The 21,473-nt window shown below is 45.2% G+C and overlaps 1 protein-coding gene across 1 annotated transcript in view; it reads left to right on the forward strand.

Annotated features, from left to right (window-relative positions):
- Positions 1-20,613, forward strand: part of RPIA (ribose 5-phosphate isomerase A) — a 32,234-nt gene extending 11,621 nt beyond the window's left edge. Inside the window, exons 4-9 of the mRNA XM_068564027.1 lie at positions 8,556-8,615; positions 10,816-10,880; positions 12,120-12,188; positions 12,896-13,037; positions 14,544-14,643; positions 19,725-20,613. Of these exons, the coding sequence (XP_068420128.1) occupies positions 8,556-8,615; positions 10,816-10,880; positions 12,120-12,188; positions 12,896-13,037; positions 14,544-14,643; positions 19,725-19,819 (531 nt within the window). The 3' untranslated portion in view covers positions 19,820-20,613. The remainder of the gene's footprint in view (positions 1-8,555; positions 8,616-10,815; positions 10,881-12,119; positions 12,189-12,895; positions 13,038-14,543; positions 14,644-19,724) is intronic.
- Positions 20,614-21,473: the final 860 nt, after the last annotated feature.

Genomic DNA, 21,473 nt, shown 5'->3' on the forward strand with positions numbered 1-21,473 from the left:
AATTTACTCTTTTTTTAATATCTATAAAAATTTATTTATTTATTTATTTATGTATGGCTGAGTTGGGTTTTTGTTGCTGTGTGCGGGCTTTCTCTAGTTGCTGTGAGCAGGAGCTACTCTTCATTGTGGTGCGCAGGCTTCTCATTGCGGTGACTTCTCTTGTTGCGGAGCGCGGGCTCTAGGCGCACAGGCTTCAGTAGTTGTGGCACGTGGGCTTCAGTAGTTGTGGCTCGTGGGCTCTAGAGCGCAGGCTCAGTAGTTGTGGCACACGGGCTTAGTTGCTCCGTGGCATGTGGGATCTTCCCGGACCAGGGCTCGAACCTGTGTCCCCTGCATTGGCAGGCGGATTCTTAACCACTGCGCCACTAGGGAAGCCCCCAAATTTACTCTTTTTAGCATATAGTTCTGAGTTTTGACATAGTCATGTAACAACCAACACAGTCAAATATTGTTAGAATGCTTTGTTCTTTTTTTTTTTTAATTCCAGCTCATTTTGAAGACTAGTGGACTAAGAAGCTGACCGGAAACCAGCTCTCAGGGTGAGGGTGGTCCTTGCTCTCTGCCAAGAGCTTGTCTGCCAGGAGCCCTCCTGGCAGACAGATCATTGGGGAACTCCTAGTGTCAGATCATTTTTTTTTTTCCTCTGGCTGGTCAGGTTTCCCAGAGAAGACTGCCCAGTGCCCTTTTAGGAGGGGTATGCATGGCTGCCTGGGAGCCAAGTAAGAGAAGAGGGCTAGAAGATGTCTGTCATTATTTGGGACATAAGCCCTGTTTTCACTGTAGTGCCTGTGGTAGATGGGGAAGAAGTGCCTGCTACATTTTGCAGTATTTCTTTGACTCTGGGCCTGATGGTGTGACTTGTTTTGCCAACGGGATGTGACCAAATGGCAGGCCATCAGTGGCTTGAACAGTGAGTGCTTTTGCTTTGTGGCTTGGCCCTTTTGCTGCTGAGACCATTCTGCTGCCATGTGAACAGGCCTTGACTACTCTTCTGGAGGATGAGAGGCTCTTTTAAGCCTCTGAGTCTTGGGGTAGCTGCTACACAGCAAAAGCTTGCTGATGGAGTACCCCCATCTTCAGCTGTGCCTGGCAGTTCAGTCCTGAGACCTGCTGTTTGACCTTCAGAGAATAAACATGCTGCTTTGGGAGTAGTGGAGAAAGATGAGGAGCTATAACAGGTTCTCAAATAGGCTTTCAACCAGTCTTCCCTTTTTCACTCCCACCGTTGTGTCTGTTTTCTGAAGTTCACAGGGCCGCTGAGTCCTTGAACCTTTTGGGAGGTTCTGTGCCGTTTATTTGGTCGCTTCTTAGCTTTTTCCAGTACTGGTTTAGGATACTGGCTTAGGATTTCTCTTTCTCATTTCTGCCATTTACCATTGCCCATCAGTGATCTAGCTTTTAGAAGTTGGTTGCTGTTTTTTCCTCTTTTTGGTTTTTCCTCTTTTTGCCATTGAGAAAAATTCCTTTATTGTATTATAGATGTAGAGAGGTTTAGGGAAGGAGCTGAGCTAAATACAGGTGTTCAATTGCTATCTTTAATTGGAAGTTTGATCTGTGTTTTTAAGGTAGCATCCTCCCAGCCCACCTATATGTTGTGGTGGTTAGTAATAACAGTGTACCCAGACTGGAAAATGCTGGCCAATTCCAGCTGATCAGGTAGAGGAGTCATTCACAGTTCACAGGACTTTAAAAAATTCACTTGTTCAGAGTTACTGTTTTGTCCCTGCCTCCGCCCCCCCCCCCACCCCCGTCAAACCCAAACTTATTTTGTGTTAAGTTTAGCCAGCTGCAATCTTCCTGAAATGATTGAAAGGAAATCAAAATATTTCATGTTCTGCCTTTTAAACAAGTAAACCCTTAGGTGTTTAAAGGATTTTTATAAATTTTCCCTTTAAAGTTAAAAGCTTTTGGGGGAGAAAATTTAAAAAAAGGATTTAAAAGCCAGATCTGGTCTAGGCAAAAAAACAATGTTTGTCCATGCTGGCTTTCAGTCTACCTCTGTTAGTTGATGGAAGGGGAAATGCAGCGTTTTCAGGTATTATTGTGAAATTGATGAAAAACAGGACTGCTAGCCTGCCACATGCCACTGTCCTTGATCACATGAGGCATTTGGGGCACCAGCTGTGGGATTGCAATGAGAAGGCGTTGCTTCCTGTCTTTTTTTCAAAAGTACAAGCTAATCATTAGCTTTCCTGCTCCCTGCACTTTTTTTTTTTTTTTTTCCCTGCACTTTTAAGAGCTGAAAGAGACAGCTGTTGCTCTACACCCTCAGGAGCCCCTTAGCTTGTGAGCCTGGAGTGTCTGGTGTCTAGCAGGTACTGATCTCAGTTGAGCACCTGTGTCTGCATTACTACTGGCTGAGCCAGTGATGGGTCCATATCTCCACAGTAGGGCTGTAGTGTTGAAGTCAGTGGATTCGTTTCCCAGGGCTGCCATAACAAGGAACCACAAATTGAGCGCTTAAAAAACAGAAATTTATTGCCTCTCATTTCTGGAGGCTAGATGTTGATTGCTTTAGAGGCTATGAAGGAGAATCTGTTTTGTCTTTCTCCTAGCTTCTGGTGGTTTGCTGGCAATCTTTGGCATTGCTTGGCTTGTAGGCACATATCCTTGCTCTCTGCCTTCATGTTCGCGTGGCGTTCTCCCAGTGTGCCTCTGTCTGTGTGTACAAATTGCCCTTCTAAGGACACCAGTCCTATTGGATTAGGGCTCACCCTCATGACATTCTGACTTGATTACCTCTGTAAAGGTCCAATCTCAAAATAAGGTCACAGTCAGAGTTACTAGGAGTTAGGACTCCCACATACCTTTTTTTTTAGGGGAGCACAGTATAACCCGTAACACTCAGGGAGGGTGACGCTCCTGCCACCTGTGATGGTGACTCCTCTCCGTGTGCAGGACCATTCGCAGGGGTCTTGTGGGGAGTCCGGTCAAAGATGGGGAGAAGGGAGGGTTGGAGGACCTGCTGATGGAAGCAGGACTTAAGGGTCCCACCCCAGTGGGCTCTTTGAGGTCATTGTACAGGGTCCTCCACGTCGTGAAGGGGGATACAGACGATCTAAAGGGAGAACAGATCCTGTCCTTACGTTACTGCTTATTGTCTGGGAGGACACGGGGCTTGTGGAGGAGGTTGGGGCGACCTCCCAGCCACATAACATAGACAGACGTATCTGCTGGGCTCCTTTCGTGTGCGGACTCTGGACAGGTATTGAGACAGGCAGCTGGTGGTGGTGGTGAAGAGGCAGATTTCAGTCAGCATGGTGATCACCGAGGGGTTACCTTTTCAAAGGGGCGCGAGGCTCCTTGTGCACAGCGGGTGTTACTCAGCGTTGCTCGTGCCCAGTGTGGTGCCTGGCTCTTAGCAGGCACTCTGCCTGGTGGATGAATAAATGCTACATTTATGTGTGCCATTTTTCACAAATATATGGTAGAGAAGAAGTAGAGGTAACGTGCCTTTTGGAGGAAGGAGAGCCCACTCCTCGCACAGGGGATTGGGGGCCTCCTGGAAAGCCGGGCGTGAGGAGCTGGAGTTTGGGAGGAGGCAGGGCATTTCAGGTAGAAGAGGGAATGCCAAAGAACTCCTTTTAAAATTGTCATTGTTAAAAACGTTATTAATAGCATAGTATCATTATGTAAGATGACTTCAATTCCATTTATAAGCAGAGGCTTATAAATTGTCATTGTTAAACATGCTGCTTTGGGAGTAATGTCATTGTTAAAAACGTTATTGTTAAAAACGTTGTTATTGTTAAAATTGTCATTGTTAAAAACGTTATTAATAGCATAGTATTATTATGTAAGATGACTTCAATTCCATTTATAAGCAGAGGCCGTCCTCTCCTTTCCTTTTTCTTCTACGTTCCCTTTGTTTGCCTTATCTTCTGATTTCCTTCCTAGTCCCTAGACAGGGCAGGAGAGCAGGAGACTGTATTTCTGGTCCTCGCCCTGTCCCTAACTTAGCACTGGGACCTCTCTGGGCATCCAGTTCTTTCTTAAAACAGGAGTTTGCACTAGGTAACTTGACTGAACTCAAAATAATTATTCACTCAACTATTGGCTTAACTGACCCTAACTGCTATAGGGTGAAAAGTGTATGTGAAATGTGCTCTCTGATTACAATCTAGATGGACAAACAGGACATCCTCATGAAAGAGTAACGCTGGCAAGTGGTGCAGGCAGTCTTTAAACTTAAATGTTAAATTAAAATGATATATTTATACAGGATTTTTCCCTATAGGCATCATGATAGAACAGTTTCCTGACACCCAGTTTTCATGTAATACGTTTGAATGCAGTTTAGTATTGTTTGTAAAGTAGTACATAAAATTAACAGGAACCGTAGTATATAACACAGTTTTATTTGCATGATAGAATATCACACTGAACTTTATGCAGTTCATATTATTCCAACACCATCTGTATTAGATATCTTTGCTGGAACAAATTACCCCCAAACTTAGCAGTTTAAAACGAACATTTATTAGCTCCTAGTTTCCAAGGGTCAGGAATCTGGAGCGTTACCTGGGTGGCTCTGGCCTTGGGTCTCCGGGGAGGTTGCAGTTAAGCTCTTGGCCAGGGCTATAGGCCTCTCAGCTGTGCTTGGAGGATCTGCTTCCAACTCCATCTTGTGGGTATTGTGGGCCTTAATTCTTCACAGCCTGTGGGGTAGGGGCCTGCCCCCAGGGCTGTCTCCATGTCTTCAGGACTTGGCAGCTGGTTTCCCCCAGTGTGTGTGATAAGAGAGCGAGGGTGAGGGGGAAGGGGGGAGGGAGGGAAGGATCTTGTGGAAGCTCGCCCCCCCCTGCTTTATAAACTAATCTCAGAAGTGTCTTGTTATCGCCTCTGCTCTGTGCCACTGGTAACACAGAACAGCCTTGGGACGTTGTGGGCAGGGATTCCCCAAAGGCATGAATACCAAGAGGCGTGGGGGACTTTGAGGGTTCATCTTCCAGACGTTCCAAATGTTTTTATAGCCTTAGGGTCTGGAATTAGTATGGTTTCTCCAATGTTACGTTTGGAGAAACCTAGGAACTGAGAAATAATCCAGAAATACCATTTTTATTGTTGTTTTCTCCCTTCATTATATATTTCTCTTTAATAGGAGCAAAATCATGGGTTTTTTTCTTTTGAACTTTTTTCAGTCAGCATTTTATTTTAGCTTTTTATTGTGGAAAATTTCAAACTTCAAAAAGGATAAAGAATAATGTAGTGAACTTCCACCTACCCATCACCCAGTTTCCACAATTATCAATTCATGGCCAATTTTGTTTCATCTGTATCTCATTCTCCTTCACCTTTGTTATTTTGAAACAAATCCCAGGCAGAGTATGATTTCATTGTATGTATTTTATTATGTCTCTCTGAAAAGTAGGGAGACTTTTAAACATCTCAACAATACTAAAAAAAATTAAACAATAACCTTTAATAGGATCAAATAAAAATCCAGGATTCAAATTTCCCCTATTGTCTTATCCTTTAAACATATTTTTTACAGTTTGTTTGAATCAGGATCCAAATAGGTCCCATATATTGCAAACCCCAGGGTCTTTGTATTTTATTGTTAGAGTCTTAGGATTTTGGATTTGAAGATTGACATTGGTCATTATCCATCTGCATTTTTTATAGATGAGAAAACTTGCCAGGGGTCATGTGGCTGGTTCATTTAAGATTAGAACCAAGACCTTCGGATCCTACATCTCAGGTGCTTTTGACTTTAAGCAGAAAATATTTTCAAGACATGGCTTTTGAAAAAAAGTTTTCCATCCTTTAGTTCCTCTGCGTATTGTAAACAGTGGCATGAACACAGATCCTTATCACTTGAACTTGAGTGGTCAGACTGAAAGGTTCATGGTACATTTATTCCAGCATCAAGTTCTGCTCTGGGCCCTGTGGTGGTGGTAACCCTCCCCTTCAGTCAGCCTGTGTGAAAGGCATGTCCGTAGAGTCGGTGGTGCTGACTTTTCCCACAAACATCCTAAATCTTTCCCAGTCTGGTGCTCTCAGGTGCTCTCACCCAGCCATTCCGGAGGTCCTGCCTTTACGTATTCTTCTGAGTGTATGTATTCTTTTGCTTATTTTTATTCAACAGTGTAGCCTGGAAATCACTATGTATCAATTTGTAGTGATCTTCCTCAGTCTTTTTTCATACTGTTAGATTTTTTTTAGAGACGTTTCTAATATTTTGTAGATTTGGCTCTCAGTTTAGGAAATTTTAAAAAATGTTTGTTCCCCCTTATCCACGGGGAATATGTTCCAAGACCCCCAGTGGATGCCTGAAACCACAGATAGCACTGAACCCTGTATACACTGTGTTTTTTCCTGTACAGCCATACCTATGATAAAGTTTAGTTGAAAATTAGGCACAGTGAGAGATTTAACAACAACTAATAATAACATAGGACAATTATAACAATACACCGTAATAAAAGTTACATGAAGATGGTTTTTCTTTCTCTCAAAATATCCTACTGTACAAATTTAATGCCTTTTCCATCTTAACTAGGCACTTATGCACTGTAGTCTTGTAACTTTTGCAGTTTGAGATGTGACAGCAAAATTAGCACAAATTTCTTTTTCCTTCTTTAACTTCATGGATGGAAAATTCATTCTTACCATAGATCTTAGCAGCCTCAGCATATAACTTTTTTTTCTTAATTCACTAAACTGAGAACTTTCACTTTTTCACTTAAAGAAAGCACTTTATATCTTGTCTTTGACATATCTGAATTGCCAGCATCGCTATTGCGCTTTGGGACCATTACCTTGGAGATATGGCAGGTTTGGTTCCATTCCACCGTAATAAAGTGAGTATGATATAAAGCGAGTCACATGAATTTTTTGGTTTCCCAGTGCATATAGAGGTTATGTTTATACTGCATCGTAGTCTAGTAAATGTGCAATAGTATTATGTCTAAAAAAGCAATGTACATACCTTAATTAAAAAATACTTTATTGCTAGGGACTTCCCTGGTGGCGCAGTGGTTAGGAATCCGCCTGCCAATGCAGGGGACAAAAGTGCGAGCCCTGGTCCGGGAGGATCCCACATGCCGTGGAGCAGCTGGGCCCGTGCGCCACAACTACTGAGCCTGCGTGCCACAACTACTGAAGCCTGCGCGCCTAGAGCCTGTGCTTCGCAACAAGAGGAGCCACCGCAATGAGAAGCCCGCGCACCACAACGAAGAGTAGCCCCCGTTCTCTGCAACTAGAGAAAGCCCACACGCAGCAACGGAGACCCAACGCAGCCATAAATAAATAAATAAATGAATAAATAAATAAATAAATAGACTTTATTGCTAAAAAATGCCAAAACAATTACAGTAGTAACATCAAAGATCATTGATCACAGATCACAGTAACAAATATAATAACAATAATGAAAAAGTTTGAAGTATTGCGAGAATCACCAAAATGTGGCACAGAGACACAAAGTGGGCAAATGCTATTGGAGAAATTGTACCCCTAGACTCCTTGGAGTCAAGGTTGCCACAGCCTTCAACTTGTAACAAATGCAGTACCTGCAAAGCGCAGTAAAGTGAAGCACAATAAAACGAGGTATGCCTGTATTAGGTAAAGTAAGGGTTACTTGATACACAAGCACTGTGGTACTGTGACGGTCAATCTGATAACTGAGATGGCTTTTAAATGACAAATAGGCAGGGTACGCTGGACAAAGGGATGAGGGCTGGACGGAGTAGATGACGAGAATTTCATCATGCTACTCAGAATGGCGTGCAGTTTAAAAGTTGTGAATTGTTTGTTTCTGGAATGTTCCATTTAATGTTTTTGGATCAAGGTTGCCCCTGGGTAACTGAAACCGCGGAAAGTGAAACCTTGAATGGCCCGTTGGCGGGGAGGGTGGTGGAGGGAGAGGGAACTACTGGTACTGTATTACCAGAGGCTTTAGGAGGCCATGATGCTACCTTTATTGATTTATTTACTTACTTACTTATTTATTTTTGGCTGCGTTGGGTCTTCGTTGCTGCGTGTGGGCTTTCTCTAGTTGTGGCGAGCGGGGGCTACTCTTCGTTGCGGTGCGCGGGCTTATTGCAGTGGCTTCTCTTGTTGAGGAGCACGGGCTCTAGGCAGGAGGGCTTCAGTAGTTGTGGCACGCAGGCTCAGTAGTTGTGGCTCGCGGGCTCTAGAGCGCAGGCTCAGTAGTTGTGGCGCACGGGCTTAGTTGCTCCGCGGCATGTGGGATCTTCCCGGACCAGGGATCTAACCCTTGTCCCCTGCATTGGCAGGTGGATTCTTAACCACTGCACTACCAGGGAAGTCCCCCATGACATTATCTTAAGTAACAGGTCACTGAGGAGGAACTCTTAGCCTAGCACTGGAGCAGTGTTCACTATGTGCTGTTTACCTTCTTCCAGCTTCTGGAATGAATTAACTTTTGCTGTTCATGAGGCTAGATCTCCTACCTCGTGGTGGACCAGGTTGGATTTGAGAGGGGGCCTTGGTGGGACTCAGTGTCTGACACTTGAATCCAAGAGGATTCTGAGGGTCCTCGCCGTCACTAAGAGTTAATGATTATGGGTGCTTTTCCCTGTCCTCCACAGGCCCGTCAGCTCATCCTGCAGTATGGCTTAACTCTCAGTGACCTGGACCGACACCCGGAGGTAAGTAGAGAGAGGCTGCTGGGTTTTTTGGTCTCCTTTCTTTTTTTTTTCAATAGCTGTCACTTGTTCGTGGGCTCTGGATATCTTGTTGAGTCTAGGAGAAAAGTCAGTTAGTCCATACTAGCTTTTCTCCTAGGACTTTGAATATTAATCCTGGCTGAGGTCAGAAGAGAAGAGCTTGTTAATTTCTAGGACATTCCCTGTGGTTTAACCGAGAGGGCTCAGGGACCCAGGGCTTCCTGCAGCCCTCACACAGACGTATACGAGCAGGGCGGCCCTCAGAACTTATCACTAAGTGGAGATAAGAAGCATCATCTGAGGCAGCCATGGGTCTTTGAAGACAGATTAAAATGAAGTTTTATGGTGAAGATGATTAAACACACAGGCAATCTAGAGGAGACTGAAGTTGATGAGAGTGAGGCGCACGCTCACAGCTGGCATTTACTGAGCCCGGACTGTGTGCCAGTTACTATGCTAAGTGCTGGGCCTGTATTAAACCACAGTCATCCCTGGGTATCTGCGGGGGAACGGCTCCAGGACCCACTGCGAATACCAGAATCCGCAGATGCTCGACTCCCGTAGTTGGCCCTCTGTATCTGCGGTTCAGCATCTGTGGATTCAACCAACCGTGGGTCATGTAGTACTGTAGTACGTATTTAGTGGAAAAAAATCTGTATAAGTGGACCTGTGTAGTTCCAACCCATGTTGTTCAAGGGTCAACTGTATTTAAGCTCCAGTAGTCTTGAGGGTGGGTACCATTATTATCTCATTTTACAGATATGAGAAAGGCACAGAGAGGGCAAGGCATTTGCGTAAGGCCATGCTGTTTGCAAGTGGCAGAGCCTGAAGGTGAATCCAGGTGCTTCTGGCTCTAGAGGATGCTGCTTAGAAGGGTTTTGTGGGAAGAGGTAAAGTTTGAGCAGAGCTGTGAAGGCTTGGTGGCAAGGGCAGGAGAGAGCATTCCAGAGAGGGGTAGATGGGAACCATGGGAGCGGTTCTGGGCTGGCATGTGTGCGGTGCTGAGACTGGCTGGGGTGTCTAGGCCCGAGTGAGCGGAATGGGTTTGTGCACAGCAGGGGGAGGGGGAGAGGGAGAAGGAGAGGGCAAGGCTGGATTGGAAGAGTGAGGTGGGATTACGGCAGCTTGAAAGCAGACTTGGTGGTGGTCTACTAATCCACTGTGTCATGGGACATGTGGGCCACAGATGGGTTAGTAAGTACCACGGGAAGGGCTTGTTCGGAGATATCTGTGGGTAGAGCCAGGGCACAGGCTGGATCAGCTGTTCAACGCTGTGGGGAGAGTGGTTTGGGCTGAAGGTGGGCATGAAACCCAGACAGAAAAGGTTGCCGCCTTCCAGGCCCCAGAGAGCTGCCGTGGTGCAGAGTGGGGAGGAGCATCGCAGGCTGTAACTCCGTCCTTGTGAAAGGGTGGCAGCAAGGACGCCCCGTTGAAGCTTTGTAGGCCCTGTGCCAAGCAGCTTCTAACTGCGGCTTGAACTGAGTTTGCACCCTGAGGTCTTATACTACTGTTTTAAAAACCGTACTTGAGGCTCCCACATTGTCTCTGCAGAGTGCCAGGAGTGACAAGAAGTGCATCTCTTTCTTGATTTCAAATTTTGAAACATGAATGAACCTATTCCCTCCTTGACTGCTTTTGGGCCTGGCAGTGGAGCTTCCTGTAAAGGGAGTGGGCAGGCGCAGACAGGTGCTTTGGTGGGTCATAGTGGGGGTACCTCAGAAAATTTCCAGTTCCGTATTGCATCAGGTGTGTGTCAGCATGCCAGTATTTTTGCCACATTAGTACGGAGACTTCTGAATCAGTGTTTCTCAGCCTTTTTTCCATTAATGCCCACCCCCAATGAAATTTTAATCTCACAGATATACTGTATACCTCCTTCTGTACTTGGAGCTGAAGTTACTCACGTTGAGATTGCATGCTCTCAATAATTCCAGCTCATCCACAGAGAAGCCCATCAATGAGTAAAGGGAGTGTAAAGTGGTGGATAAGAGTTGGCCCCAGGTGTGGTTCCCCTATTTGTTTCCTGGTGACCTTAGTGGAATAGCTTAACCTCTCAGAGCCTCAGTTTCCTGACTGGCTAAATAGGAAAAACTGTGCCTGGCTAATAGGGCTGCTGGGACCTGATGAGCTATTGCATGTTCAAGCTTAGTGGTTTTTATATCTTTCCTTACCCTCAACACAGATTGACCTTGCCATCGATGGTGCTGATGAAGTAGATGCTGATCTCAATCTCATCAAGGGTGGTGGGTGAGTGTTGTGGGGACTTTTTTGCAGAGTATCTGCCAGTTAATCCTTAGCAAAGCAAAGTGGAATACAGAATAAACACATTGCCGCTGTGATGTATGTGAGTTTGTCTTTCTACTCGGATGTGGATAGCATAAGGCTGTAGAACCAGCCTGGCATTTCTGGTTGTTAGTAGCAATCTGGTGACAGGAACCTGGGCCTCTTCAATGAAATTATTCATCTTAATGGGTTCTCTTTGCTGCCTTCTACTGATTCCAGCTTTAAAAACTGTACAGGCTAAAGCAAACATATTATCAGGACTAGATTACTGGGTCTGTGGGCTCTGAGCAGTTAGTGATGTATGTATTCATTCATTTGGAAAACATTTATTGGGTGTTTCTTAGGTGTTTATTTTGGGGGGTTAGGAAGTGGTGAGTTGAAGGAGGTGAAGTCCTGGTCTCCTGGTTCTTATAATCAAGCAGACTGTGGAGTGACACAAAATTTGCTTGAAATCTCACTGTGCTCTCTCCACTTTATAACCCTGGCTGTCAAATTGCAGATAGGGCAGGTTGTTCAAAGCTTGTCCTTACTTCTCCAGTTGCAGAAGCTCCGCCTCATGCCATGCTCAGATGGCATCTCCCCAGGCACAGTGCTTCCTGGCAGATGCATCTTAGATGGGATTATGCCCGCTGCCCGACTGGGAACCATTTCTCCCAGACACAGGCTGTGTTTCCCTAGTCCATTTACTGGAAACAGCATGTCTTAGCTTGGGCTGCCATAACAAAAACCTTAGACTTAGGGACTTAAATGGAAAAATGTATTTCTCACAGTTCTGGAAGCCCTGGGCTTGCAGATGGCGGCCTTCTCAGTGCAGCCTCCTGTGGCAGAGGGAGAGAGAGTAAGAGAGCTTTCTGGTGTCTTCTTAAAAGGATATCCATCCTATCAGACCAGGGTCACACTTTAATGATCTCATTGAACCATAATTACTTCCTTAGAAACCCTATCTTCCAAGTATAGTCACATTGGGGGTTAGGGCTTCAACAGTTGAATTTTTTGGGAGGGGCAGGGAGACAAAAGTCAGTCCGTTGCACAGGATGATGGAGTTGAGGGGGGGGGTGTTCCTTTAAGAATTAAAAATTAAATTTCTCTTTAAGTGCCAGAATTGAGTGGATTTTGGTTTCCCGTATCTGACCTTAGTTCCCAAATTCAGTTTTTGTCTTACTTACCCCTGTGTTCATTTGCTGCTTCTTCCCCATCCCCCAGAGGCTGCCTGACCCAGGAGAAAATTGTGGCTGGCAATGCCAGTCGCTTCATCGTGATTGCCGATTTCAGGTACGGCGTTCGGTGTTCTGAACTGTCCGCTGAGGAGGCAGATCGGACCCCAGGCTTCATTTTACAGAGGAGGAAACAGGTGGAGGGAGGGGCTCTCCTAACAGTCTATGACGTAGCCAGTGTCGGGGAGGATTATGCTCTGCTCTCGTGCTGAAGTTAGGTGCTGCTGTTTCATGTGTCCACTGGAAGAAGGCGGAAACAGCTCGGCACCCTTGTTAACAGAGCACGTCCTTATTTGTCACTCGTTCGCTCCTAGCAAGGAGCCTCAGAAGAAGCAGGTCAAGCCCTGCCCCTGGGCAGTGACCCAGCACCCCTGCAGCCTCTGGGGTCACACGTGACTTGTGTTGTGGACAGTCTTTGACCAGGCTCTCAGATTCTCCTTCAGGGAGTCTGATAGAAGGCGCTTGTGCGAGCATGTTAATTAAAAAAAAAAAAATTACAGCTGTAAATGATTATGTTCTTCACACCTGTATATGACAAGCCAGTCACATCCATCCAGGTTTTAACATTTTTGTGATATTTACTTAGAAAAGCTACTGCTTTTCTTAAACGGTAAAACACAGCCAATGCATCTGAAGCCCCGTGCACTCGGCCCTGCTCGCTCCCCTTGTCCTCTTACCTCATTCTTATCCCCATGCCTGAAGTTGCTGTGTCTGTACCACTGAGCTTATTTACACTTGTTGTACTTTCTGACTGTTTCTTTCCAGGAAGGATTCAAAGAACCTCGGGGATCAGTGGCACAAGGGAATCCCCATCGAGGTCATCCCGATGGCCTATGTCCCCGTGAGCCGAGCTGTGACCCAGAAGTTTGGGGGTGTGATTGAACTTCGAATGGCTGTCAGCAAGGCAGTAAGTGGCCAGCGAGGTTTCTGGAAGGCATTCCAGGCTCTCAGGGCTGTGTCCTCCTTCCTGCTTCCATTAGGTCTGCGCCTAGACTGGGCAGGTGGCTTCTGTTTGTTTATTTTTAATCAGCCTATTGGTTTACTTTTAGAGCGCTGGCTTTATCAGTTTCCACATTCAAACTCATGTAGATAAGACTATACTTAATGCAATGCATATTCTCTGTACAGATGGGCGTATTTTCTGTCCCTCTGGACCTATGCTCCTTAGGTTATCTCTGGTCTTTGTACCTGAGGCCTGGATCTCTGACTAACAGCTGCTAAAAATGGGTTTTGGGAGGCCCACCTGGGGCAGAAAGTTATTCAGGTTTCATGGTGTAATTTTATTTTTCCTCCTCTTTTCTCATTCTGTGGTTAAATGAAGTAGAGTTTCTTGGGGGACGTGAAATCCTCCCCAGGAATATACTCCAGAAACTTAGTCCGAATGTTTCTCTTCAGCTTCTAAAGTGGGTTGCACAGAACTTTTTTTTTTCTTACACTTAAATAAACAAAAAAGCAACAGCAATACTCCAAAAAATAACTGTAGTTGCAGACAAAACTATATATAAAAAGTTTGGAACGTACAGAAGAGAAAGCAAATTATCTGTAACTCTACCCCGATGAACTTTTATTTTGCCGTGTTTTCTGCCTGGTGTTTATGTGACTTTTACAAAATCATAATCCTAATCATACCGGTTGTGCAGAGCTCTGACTCTGGCTCCCTGTGTAGCTGAAAAGCCAAGGGGAGATTGTTGGGGTGCCCTCTCATGGCTGGGGTTCCTCCACACTAGAGCCCAGCATCTTGCCTTCGTGGCGTTCTGAACTGGGCTCCCACCCCTTCTCCAGTTTGCAGAGGAGTCCTCATTTCCTTGCCTTTGACTGTAGTGTTCTGTCAACATTTATGCTCCTCAACGCTTTCTAGTGCCCAAAGCTGTTGTGGAATTCTGGATTACTTAAGTAAAACTACCCCCAGCCTGTTTGACCCCAGGACCCATCTCTGCTCCCTGTCTTTTGGATGGGTCTGCCCCACCTGGGGGAGCGTTGTCTTATGTTGCATTACTGATGGTTCTTAACGTGAGGCTGTGGGAATGTTGAGCCATGTTGGTAGTCTGTTCTGTTGCTGTAGTTTTTCACTCTAATAATAGCTAAGAATCAGTGAGCCCTCGCTGTGGCTAATGCTTGCCCATGTGGCTTACCCACAAGCTGCCTGATGAGGTATGTTTCATTATCCCTTCTTTGCCGTTGAGGAATCTGAGGCTCACAGAGGTTAATGGCTCCTGTGAGATCTATGCCTGGATGGCTTCAAGACTCCAGTTCTGACTCCCAGGTTCCTGCCTCCTAGAAAGCACGAGGCAGGGGTACTGGTTGGAGCGGGTTAATTAAGATACTTGTCTTTGGTTGTCACCTCCGCTCTCCTGCTCCTCTCTGCCTGCCTGTATCTACATGGCCTCTGTAAGTGTGGGGAATTATCTTCTAGGGTCCCGTGGTGACGGATAATGGGAATTTTATCCTGGACTGGAAGTTTGACCGGGTCCACAAATGGAGTGAAGTGAACACAACGATCAAAATGATCCCAGGTAATGGGAGTGGCGTTCACTGAGCACAGACGCCCACGCCCTTCGCAGCTGTCCCTTGCCTCTGGCCGTGGATGGATGTGGGCTTTGCAAGACTTGGTCGGAAAGAATTTCCTTCATGCTGTGTTTGGAATTCCTAACTTCACGCCTTTGCCTTTTCCTTCCGAGAAGAGTTATTGCTCACCTAGCAGCTTCGTTGGTTGGCATTTCACAACCCATTCAGTTGGGGTAGGCCTGGAGCTGATGGGGTGTCAGATGGGGCCTGCCTTGAAATAAGCCCACCCTCTCTGCAAAGAGCCTTTCCTTTCAGGAGCTTGACTGCAGCCTCTTTGATTTTGGCATGTTCTCTGGGGGAGAATGACTCAGGTCACCCACACATTAGATTCCTGCCACAGGCAGGGTGCTGTGACACGTGTTACAGGGAGTTCTCCTGTCAATAGAACATGGGCTCTGCCTCAGGGAGAGTTGATGTGAACCTGGGGAAAGCTGTGTGGGGCTGCCTAGAAGCTGTGCCTACAAATAAGATGGAATGTGGAATACCAAGAGTCTAGAGTTGCTTCTTCTGCGAAGCGTGGGGAGGTTCATGGAGGAGAGGTGACTTTGGACCTGTGCCTTAGTGTAGAGTGATCCAGACACTGTGCTAAGTGTTGAAAAATGTCTCGTTTGATCCCCCAATTTAATGAGGTAGTCCTAGGGGAAGACACGGATCGAGGAAGGGTGCGTGATTTGCTCAAGGGCTGCAGCCCCAAGGTGGGCGCCTGGGTTGTCTGCCTCTAGACCCTGAACTCTTAGTCCTTCCTTCGTCGAGAGCCAGGTCAGGAGGGGGTTGTGTGACATGGACCTTTGGAGCAGGGGGGTGTCTGCAGTCCACCTTGTGCCAGGGACCTGGGCCCTGGGTGAAGGCTGGGTGGGCAGTGTCGGGGTGAGTTATGAGTCCAGGCCAGAGGTGGTACTGAGGGCTCATGCGAGGGGATTAAAAAGAGGAGGCAGATGTGAGAGATACAAGTCTTATGATATCGAGCGACTAAGAGTCCAACTGGGAATATTCCATGACATGAAGTATTCTTGGGCCAGAGCAAGCTAATGGGGCAGACGAAGTCAGTTTAGTAGATTGTAGTGGCTAGGAGTGGATTCTGGAGCAGACATCCTGGGTAAGGATCCAAACCCAGGCTTGCTCTATCAACATGACCTTTGTGCAGTCAGTTAAATCTCTGCGCCTCAGTTTCTTCCTCTGTAAAAGAGGCTGCTCTTAGTACCTACCTCATAGGATTGTTGGGAGGAGTAAATGAGTTAAAATGGTGCTCAGCACACATGGGAATATTGGTTGAACGAGTACATCCCTAGGAAGGAAGTATACTGTCTTCATCTTTAATTAAGTTGCTAGATTACATTCTGACTTACCCATGCTATTTGGGAATGAAATACATATAAATATATAAAATGAAAAATATATAGACATGTAATAAAGAGCTAATTCTCCAACCTTACTGTAGTCTACTATTTTAGTCTTCTATTGACAATCTTTTTCCAGATTTACTATGTAAAGAAGATGGGTTGAATTATGCTTATTTCCTTACTTAGTGTTAACTTTTTAGTGGAAGAACTAAAGAGCCAAGAAGGCAGGAGGAAGAGAAGCCATAGAGGTCACTGTTAGTAACATGGGAGAATTAGCCCCGAATGGTAATACAGACAAACCCAGGGACGGCACAGGAAACCGCTCACCATTGCTGGCGCTGTTCCTCTGTAGGTGGATTTCTTGCAGTGCCCACTAGGTAGCTCTCTTGCACCCGTTCAGACCTTTCTTGGTGTATTGAGACATTGAGATCTCCTTGGTGAGCAGATTTCTCCCATGCTTTGCTCTCCACCTTAGTAAGTAGACGCTACATCCTAGAGAAGTTCAGAGTTTCATTAGGAACTTAAAATGAAGAAAACGAAAAAAGAGAGGCTAGATGTTAAATTATTTAGCGCAGTGCCACCAGGGTCATCGGTGCGGTTGGTTCTCTTTCTCATTCTCTTTTCTCTTCCTCTTTGGTCTCTTAAGATACTTGCTGCTGGACCATGATCAAGGGAGGAAAAGAGGGCAAGTTTCCCTGTCTATCCTGTCACCCTGCCCTTGTCCCATGTACGTTCATTTATGTGAGGACACTTAAAGGACAGTTAAACTGGTCCATGGCTGGTCACACCCTTGGGTGTTCCATTGTTTGCACCCAGAGCAGAGGTTCTTTCCCCCATGTTCGCATTGAGCCACCTCTGCCCTTTCCACTAATTGGGAGGGTGGGGGTAGGAACGGGTCAGTCGCTCCTGGCATCTCGGTAATCTGAAGAGAGGTTGCTGTAAGATCTGACCTTAGACTGCTGCCATGCATCTCTGCTCTTTCTTTGAAGTCTTTTCTGGAGCCAGTTTGGCTTTCTCTTGGATCAGGTGGAAGCTGTCACCTTGTATTACAGAATTTTGGAAAAGGATGGGTCTTGAGTGGCCACTTGGCATGTCTTTGGGAGGCCCCAGTCGTGGCGGCCCAGTGTGGTGCTGGGGACCTCTGTGTTTCAGCAGCTCCTTTCTCTACCTGATGGCTTTTTATTGCCGGTAGATGATTTTATTTGTTTATGTATTGGGGGCTGTCTTTGAAAATTTTAATTTTATTTATCCTTTTGAATTTACGTAGTTCAAAATTACAAGAGTAAACAGTGAAAAGTCTCTATCTTCTATCCCTTTGCCCTTCCCCCTGTCTGGAGGCAGCCAGCGCTGCCAAAGTTGTGTGTCCTTCTTGAGTTGATCTTCCATAAACGCAAATCAGCCCCCGCCCCATCTCCTTTTACATAAGTGACAGCACACTAGACACGTGGTTTGCTTCCTATTTTTTCCCATCTTGAAGATTATTATGTAATGGTTCACAAAAGAGCTTCCTCATTTTTTTAAAAAAATAATTGCCTGGCATTCCATTTTGTGGCTATCACATAATTTATTTAACCAGGTCCCCACTAGCAGATATTTGTTTCCTTTTTTTTTTTTTTTAGAAGGGAATTACCAGATCAAAGAATAAGTGTATCTGATTTTGCTATTGGTGCAGAATTGCCCTCCATGGATGGCATCAGTTTACCCTTCTGCCAACAGTGTATGCAGGTGCTGCTTCCCCTACACACTGGGTCCATCAAACTTTTTTTTTTAATTTTAATTTTATTTATTTACTTTTGGTTGCGCTGTGCGGCATGCGGGATCTTAGTTCCCTGACCGGGGATCGAACCTGTGCCCTCAGCAGTGAGAGCTCGGAGTCCTAACCATTGGACCTCAGGGAATTCCCAAACTTTTTTTTTCGATAGTTGAACAGTATAGTAAGTCCCCTGCATATGGACGAGTTCTGTTCCAAGAGCGCATTTGTAAGTCCAATTTGTTCATAAGTCCAACAAAGTTAGCCTAGGTACCCAACTAACACAATCGGCTATATAGTACTGTACTGTAATAGGTTTATAATACTTTTCACACAAATAATACATGAAAAGCAAACAAAAAATCAAGAAAACATCTTACAGTACGGTACCTTGAAAAGTACAGTAGTACCAGCTACATCACTGCTGCTTTTACACTTGCTTCCAGACGTCCTGGGCTTGAAACAAAGATAGTATACTACTGTACTCTATGCAGTACTGTACAGTAAAGTACACAAAAGCACAACCACTTGTAGAGGATGCACGGATGTGACAATGTACGCCAGACACGTGAACTAACTTATGTGATTGGACATGCGAACGCACGTTCACATCTTTGAAGGTTCGCGTGTAGGGGAATTGCTGTATCATCTCATTGTAGCATGTGTATATACGTATATATTTTCAGCGAAGGTTGCTTACAGTTGTAGTTAATTCTCACTACTGAATAGTATACCATCCTATTTACGTGTGTGAAAAAAAGTTTGTATATCCATTCTACTGTTATGGGCATTTGGGTGATTCTAGTTTTTAGCTACTAGTAAAAGTGCTGCTGTGAACGTTCTCATACATGTCTTGAGGACCATATGTATACCTAATATACACCTTATATACCAGAGTAGAATTGCTGGATCATCAGGTATGAATATGTTCAGCTGTAGAAGATGTACCAACAAACCTTTTCCAACGTGGTTTTGCCAATTTAATCCTGCTGTTAGCGTGTGGGAGTGTCTTTGCATTCTAGTCAAATTTCGTTATACTCATTCTGGTGATTGTGTTGTGGTGTCTTGTTTTAATTTGCATTCTCTTTTGACTAGTTTGAGCACCATTTTCTATGTTTATGGGCCATTTTGGATAACCTCTTTTGTGAAGTACCTCTAAGTCTTTTTTTTTTTTAAGTAAATAAATTAATTAATTAATTTTCTATTTATGTTTGGCTGCGTTGGGTCTTCGTTGCTACACACGGGCTTTCTCTAAGTTGCGGCGAGCGGGGGCTGCTCTTCATTGCGGTGCGTGGGCTTCTCTTGTTGCGGAGCACGGGCTGTTAGGCGCTCGGGCTTAGTTTTGCTCCGTGGCACGTGGGATCTTCCCGGACCAGGGCTCGAACCCATGTCCCCTGCATTGGCAGGCGGATTCTTAACCACTGCGCCACCAGAGGAGTCCGTCTTTAAGTCTTCTGCCCATTTTTCTACTAGGTTGTCTGTCGTCTTATTGATTTGGGGAGTTCATATATCTTGATGTGGTATATGCATTGCAAGTATGTTCCAGCCCTTTGTGGGGAAAACTTCTACGGCTGGTAGTGGGATTGAGGATGACTGGGAGTGGGAGCACTTAGAGTGGTCATGGAGGGCCCCTCTGAGAAGATGACCGGTCCAGACTAAGGCAGCAGTGTGAGCAGAGGCCCTAAGGCCAGAAAAAGCTTTGCGCATTTGAGTATAGAGGGAAAGCCAAGATTGCAGGGGAGAAGGGATTGCAAGAAGAAATAAAAATAATCAGAATCTCTTTTCATTGTCATGAGAGAGGGAAGGCTTTAGACTTGTCATTTCTTTGTCCAGTGCTGTTCATGGTAGTTGCTCCTACTGACCCTGCCCTGTGATCCTGGTTTTCTTCTTGCCTTGGGAACCTGAAACTTAATGCTCCCTCCCGTCCTTCGTCCTGCAGGCGTGGTGGACACGGGCCTGTTCATCAATATGGCGGAGAGAGTCTACTTCGGGATGCAGGACGGCTCGGTGAACATGAGGGAGAAGCCTTTCTAAACCGGCCCTGCAGGAGCGGAATGTGTTCCCCTTGTGTCCCCAGCCCGCCGCCGAGGCGGACATGCCTCTCCAGGAGCCTTTGCCTTAATGTATCTGTGCCAGGTGGACACTTGGCAGGGTGGGGGGTTGAGGGTTAAATCTGGTCTTCTGAAGTATTGTTATTAAATGTCTTTTTAAAAAGAGAAATATAAACATATATATTTTTACTATTAAAAATACTCAGTTGTTTTTTTATAAAGTAGAACTTGATTTCCTGTTTTATATGAAACATTTACCAAAAAAAAGGAGGACTGTCTTTTAAACTTTTAACTTGAGCCTGCTTGCTGGTTATGGTGAAGCCTCTGAATATTGGGTTTGCTCAGAAATGTAAATCAAACTTTTTTTTAAACTGGTGAAATGAAGGGCCCAGCCAGCAGTGATTCCCTGATGCCTTACTGGAAACACTGGAGTTTGTTTACTTTTCTACCACACTGTTTTATTTTTAGTTTTTGTTGTGTACAGACGCACAATGTGTAGTTACGTTTTGTAAGATGTGAATGACAAAAGTCCGGTGAGTGTAGGGGTGTGGTGTGTGTGACTCAGAGTGTGTAGACCACCAGGGGGAAAATATGGGGGCTCTTTTGCTGAGAACAGGGGGTTCATTCAGACTCCTCTTGTTGGAAGCCGTTGTCTAGAAGTACTTGCCAGTACTGCCAGAGCACTGCTGTGAAACACCTTTAAATGATTGTCTTTTCGTCGTTAATATTTTTTTTGTTCCTTTATTGTTATTTGCACGGTTTGGCATCAGAAGTTGTTACCTCTTTATATTGTTTGAAGGTTGAAATAAAACAGTATGGTGCCATTTTGACTGTTTGTCTTTACTGTAGAATTTTTGTCAGTTTTGCAGTAAAATAGGAATCAGTTTTGCTCACCCATTTTACATTGGATCTTTGATAAGGGGTAGAATTCACTCAAGAAATCTTGAGCCAAAGAGTAGACAAATATTACCTTTATTTCTGAGAGAGCTTGATGTCAGTTTTATTCCAGAGACCTCTGTCAAATAAGACATTAGTTTTCTTTGTTAATAGAGGATAACACAGCTGAACAAAAGTCACAAATTATCCCCAAGTTTCACACCAGTCACACTTTTGATCTTGGAAGCTGACAAGCAGTAAAATGGGTAACCTGACTTTTCTCTGTGTTCTCCCAGTCTGTCCTCTTCACAGTGTGCCTAACGAGCAGGGAACCGTCCAGAAAGCCTCAGATGGGAACAGAAAGGCTGTGATCAGCTCAGTGATGGTTCTAGATGGGACTCAGGAATCCATCCTGTTGCAGAGGTGTTTGTGCTGAGAGCCCTGATACCCCCCCGCCACGTGCTGACTTTGCACGATCCTCAGACAGTCATTTCACTCGCCTTGGCCTCTGTTCTGAAGCTTGGATTATAGCTGCCGAACTTAGTGGCATTGGAATTCCTGCTAAATCAAGTTGCAGAATAAAAGTCAATCAGTCAGGACTGAGCATTGACGAGGCTTTCTTTGCTGAATTCCTTCTCTTCTTTGCTCTTAAGGTGCTCTTTAAAAATAGTTGCCTTGGGCTTCCCTGGTGGCGCAGTGGTTGAGAATCTGCCTGCTAATGCAGGGGGCACGGGTTCGAGCCCTGGGCTGGGAGGATCCCA

The sequence above is a fragment of the Eschrichtius robustus genome, chromosome 15 (genome assembly GCF_028021215.1).
Source record: "Eschrichtius robustus isolate mEscRob2 chromosome 15, mEscRob2.pri, whole genome shotgun sequence".
NCBI classification, from domain to species: Eukaryota; Metazoa; Chordata; class Mammalia; order Artiodactyla; family Eschrichtiidae; genus Eschrichtius; species Eschrichtius robustus.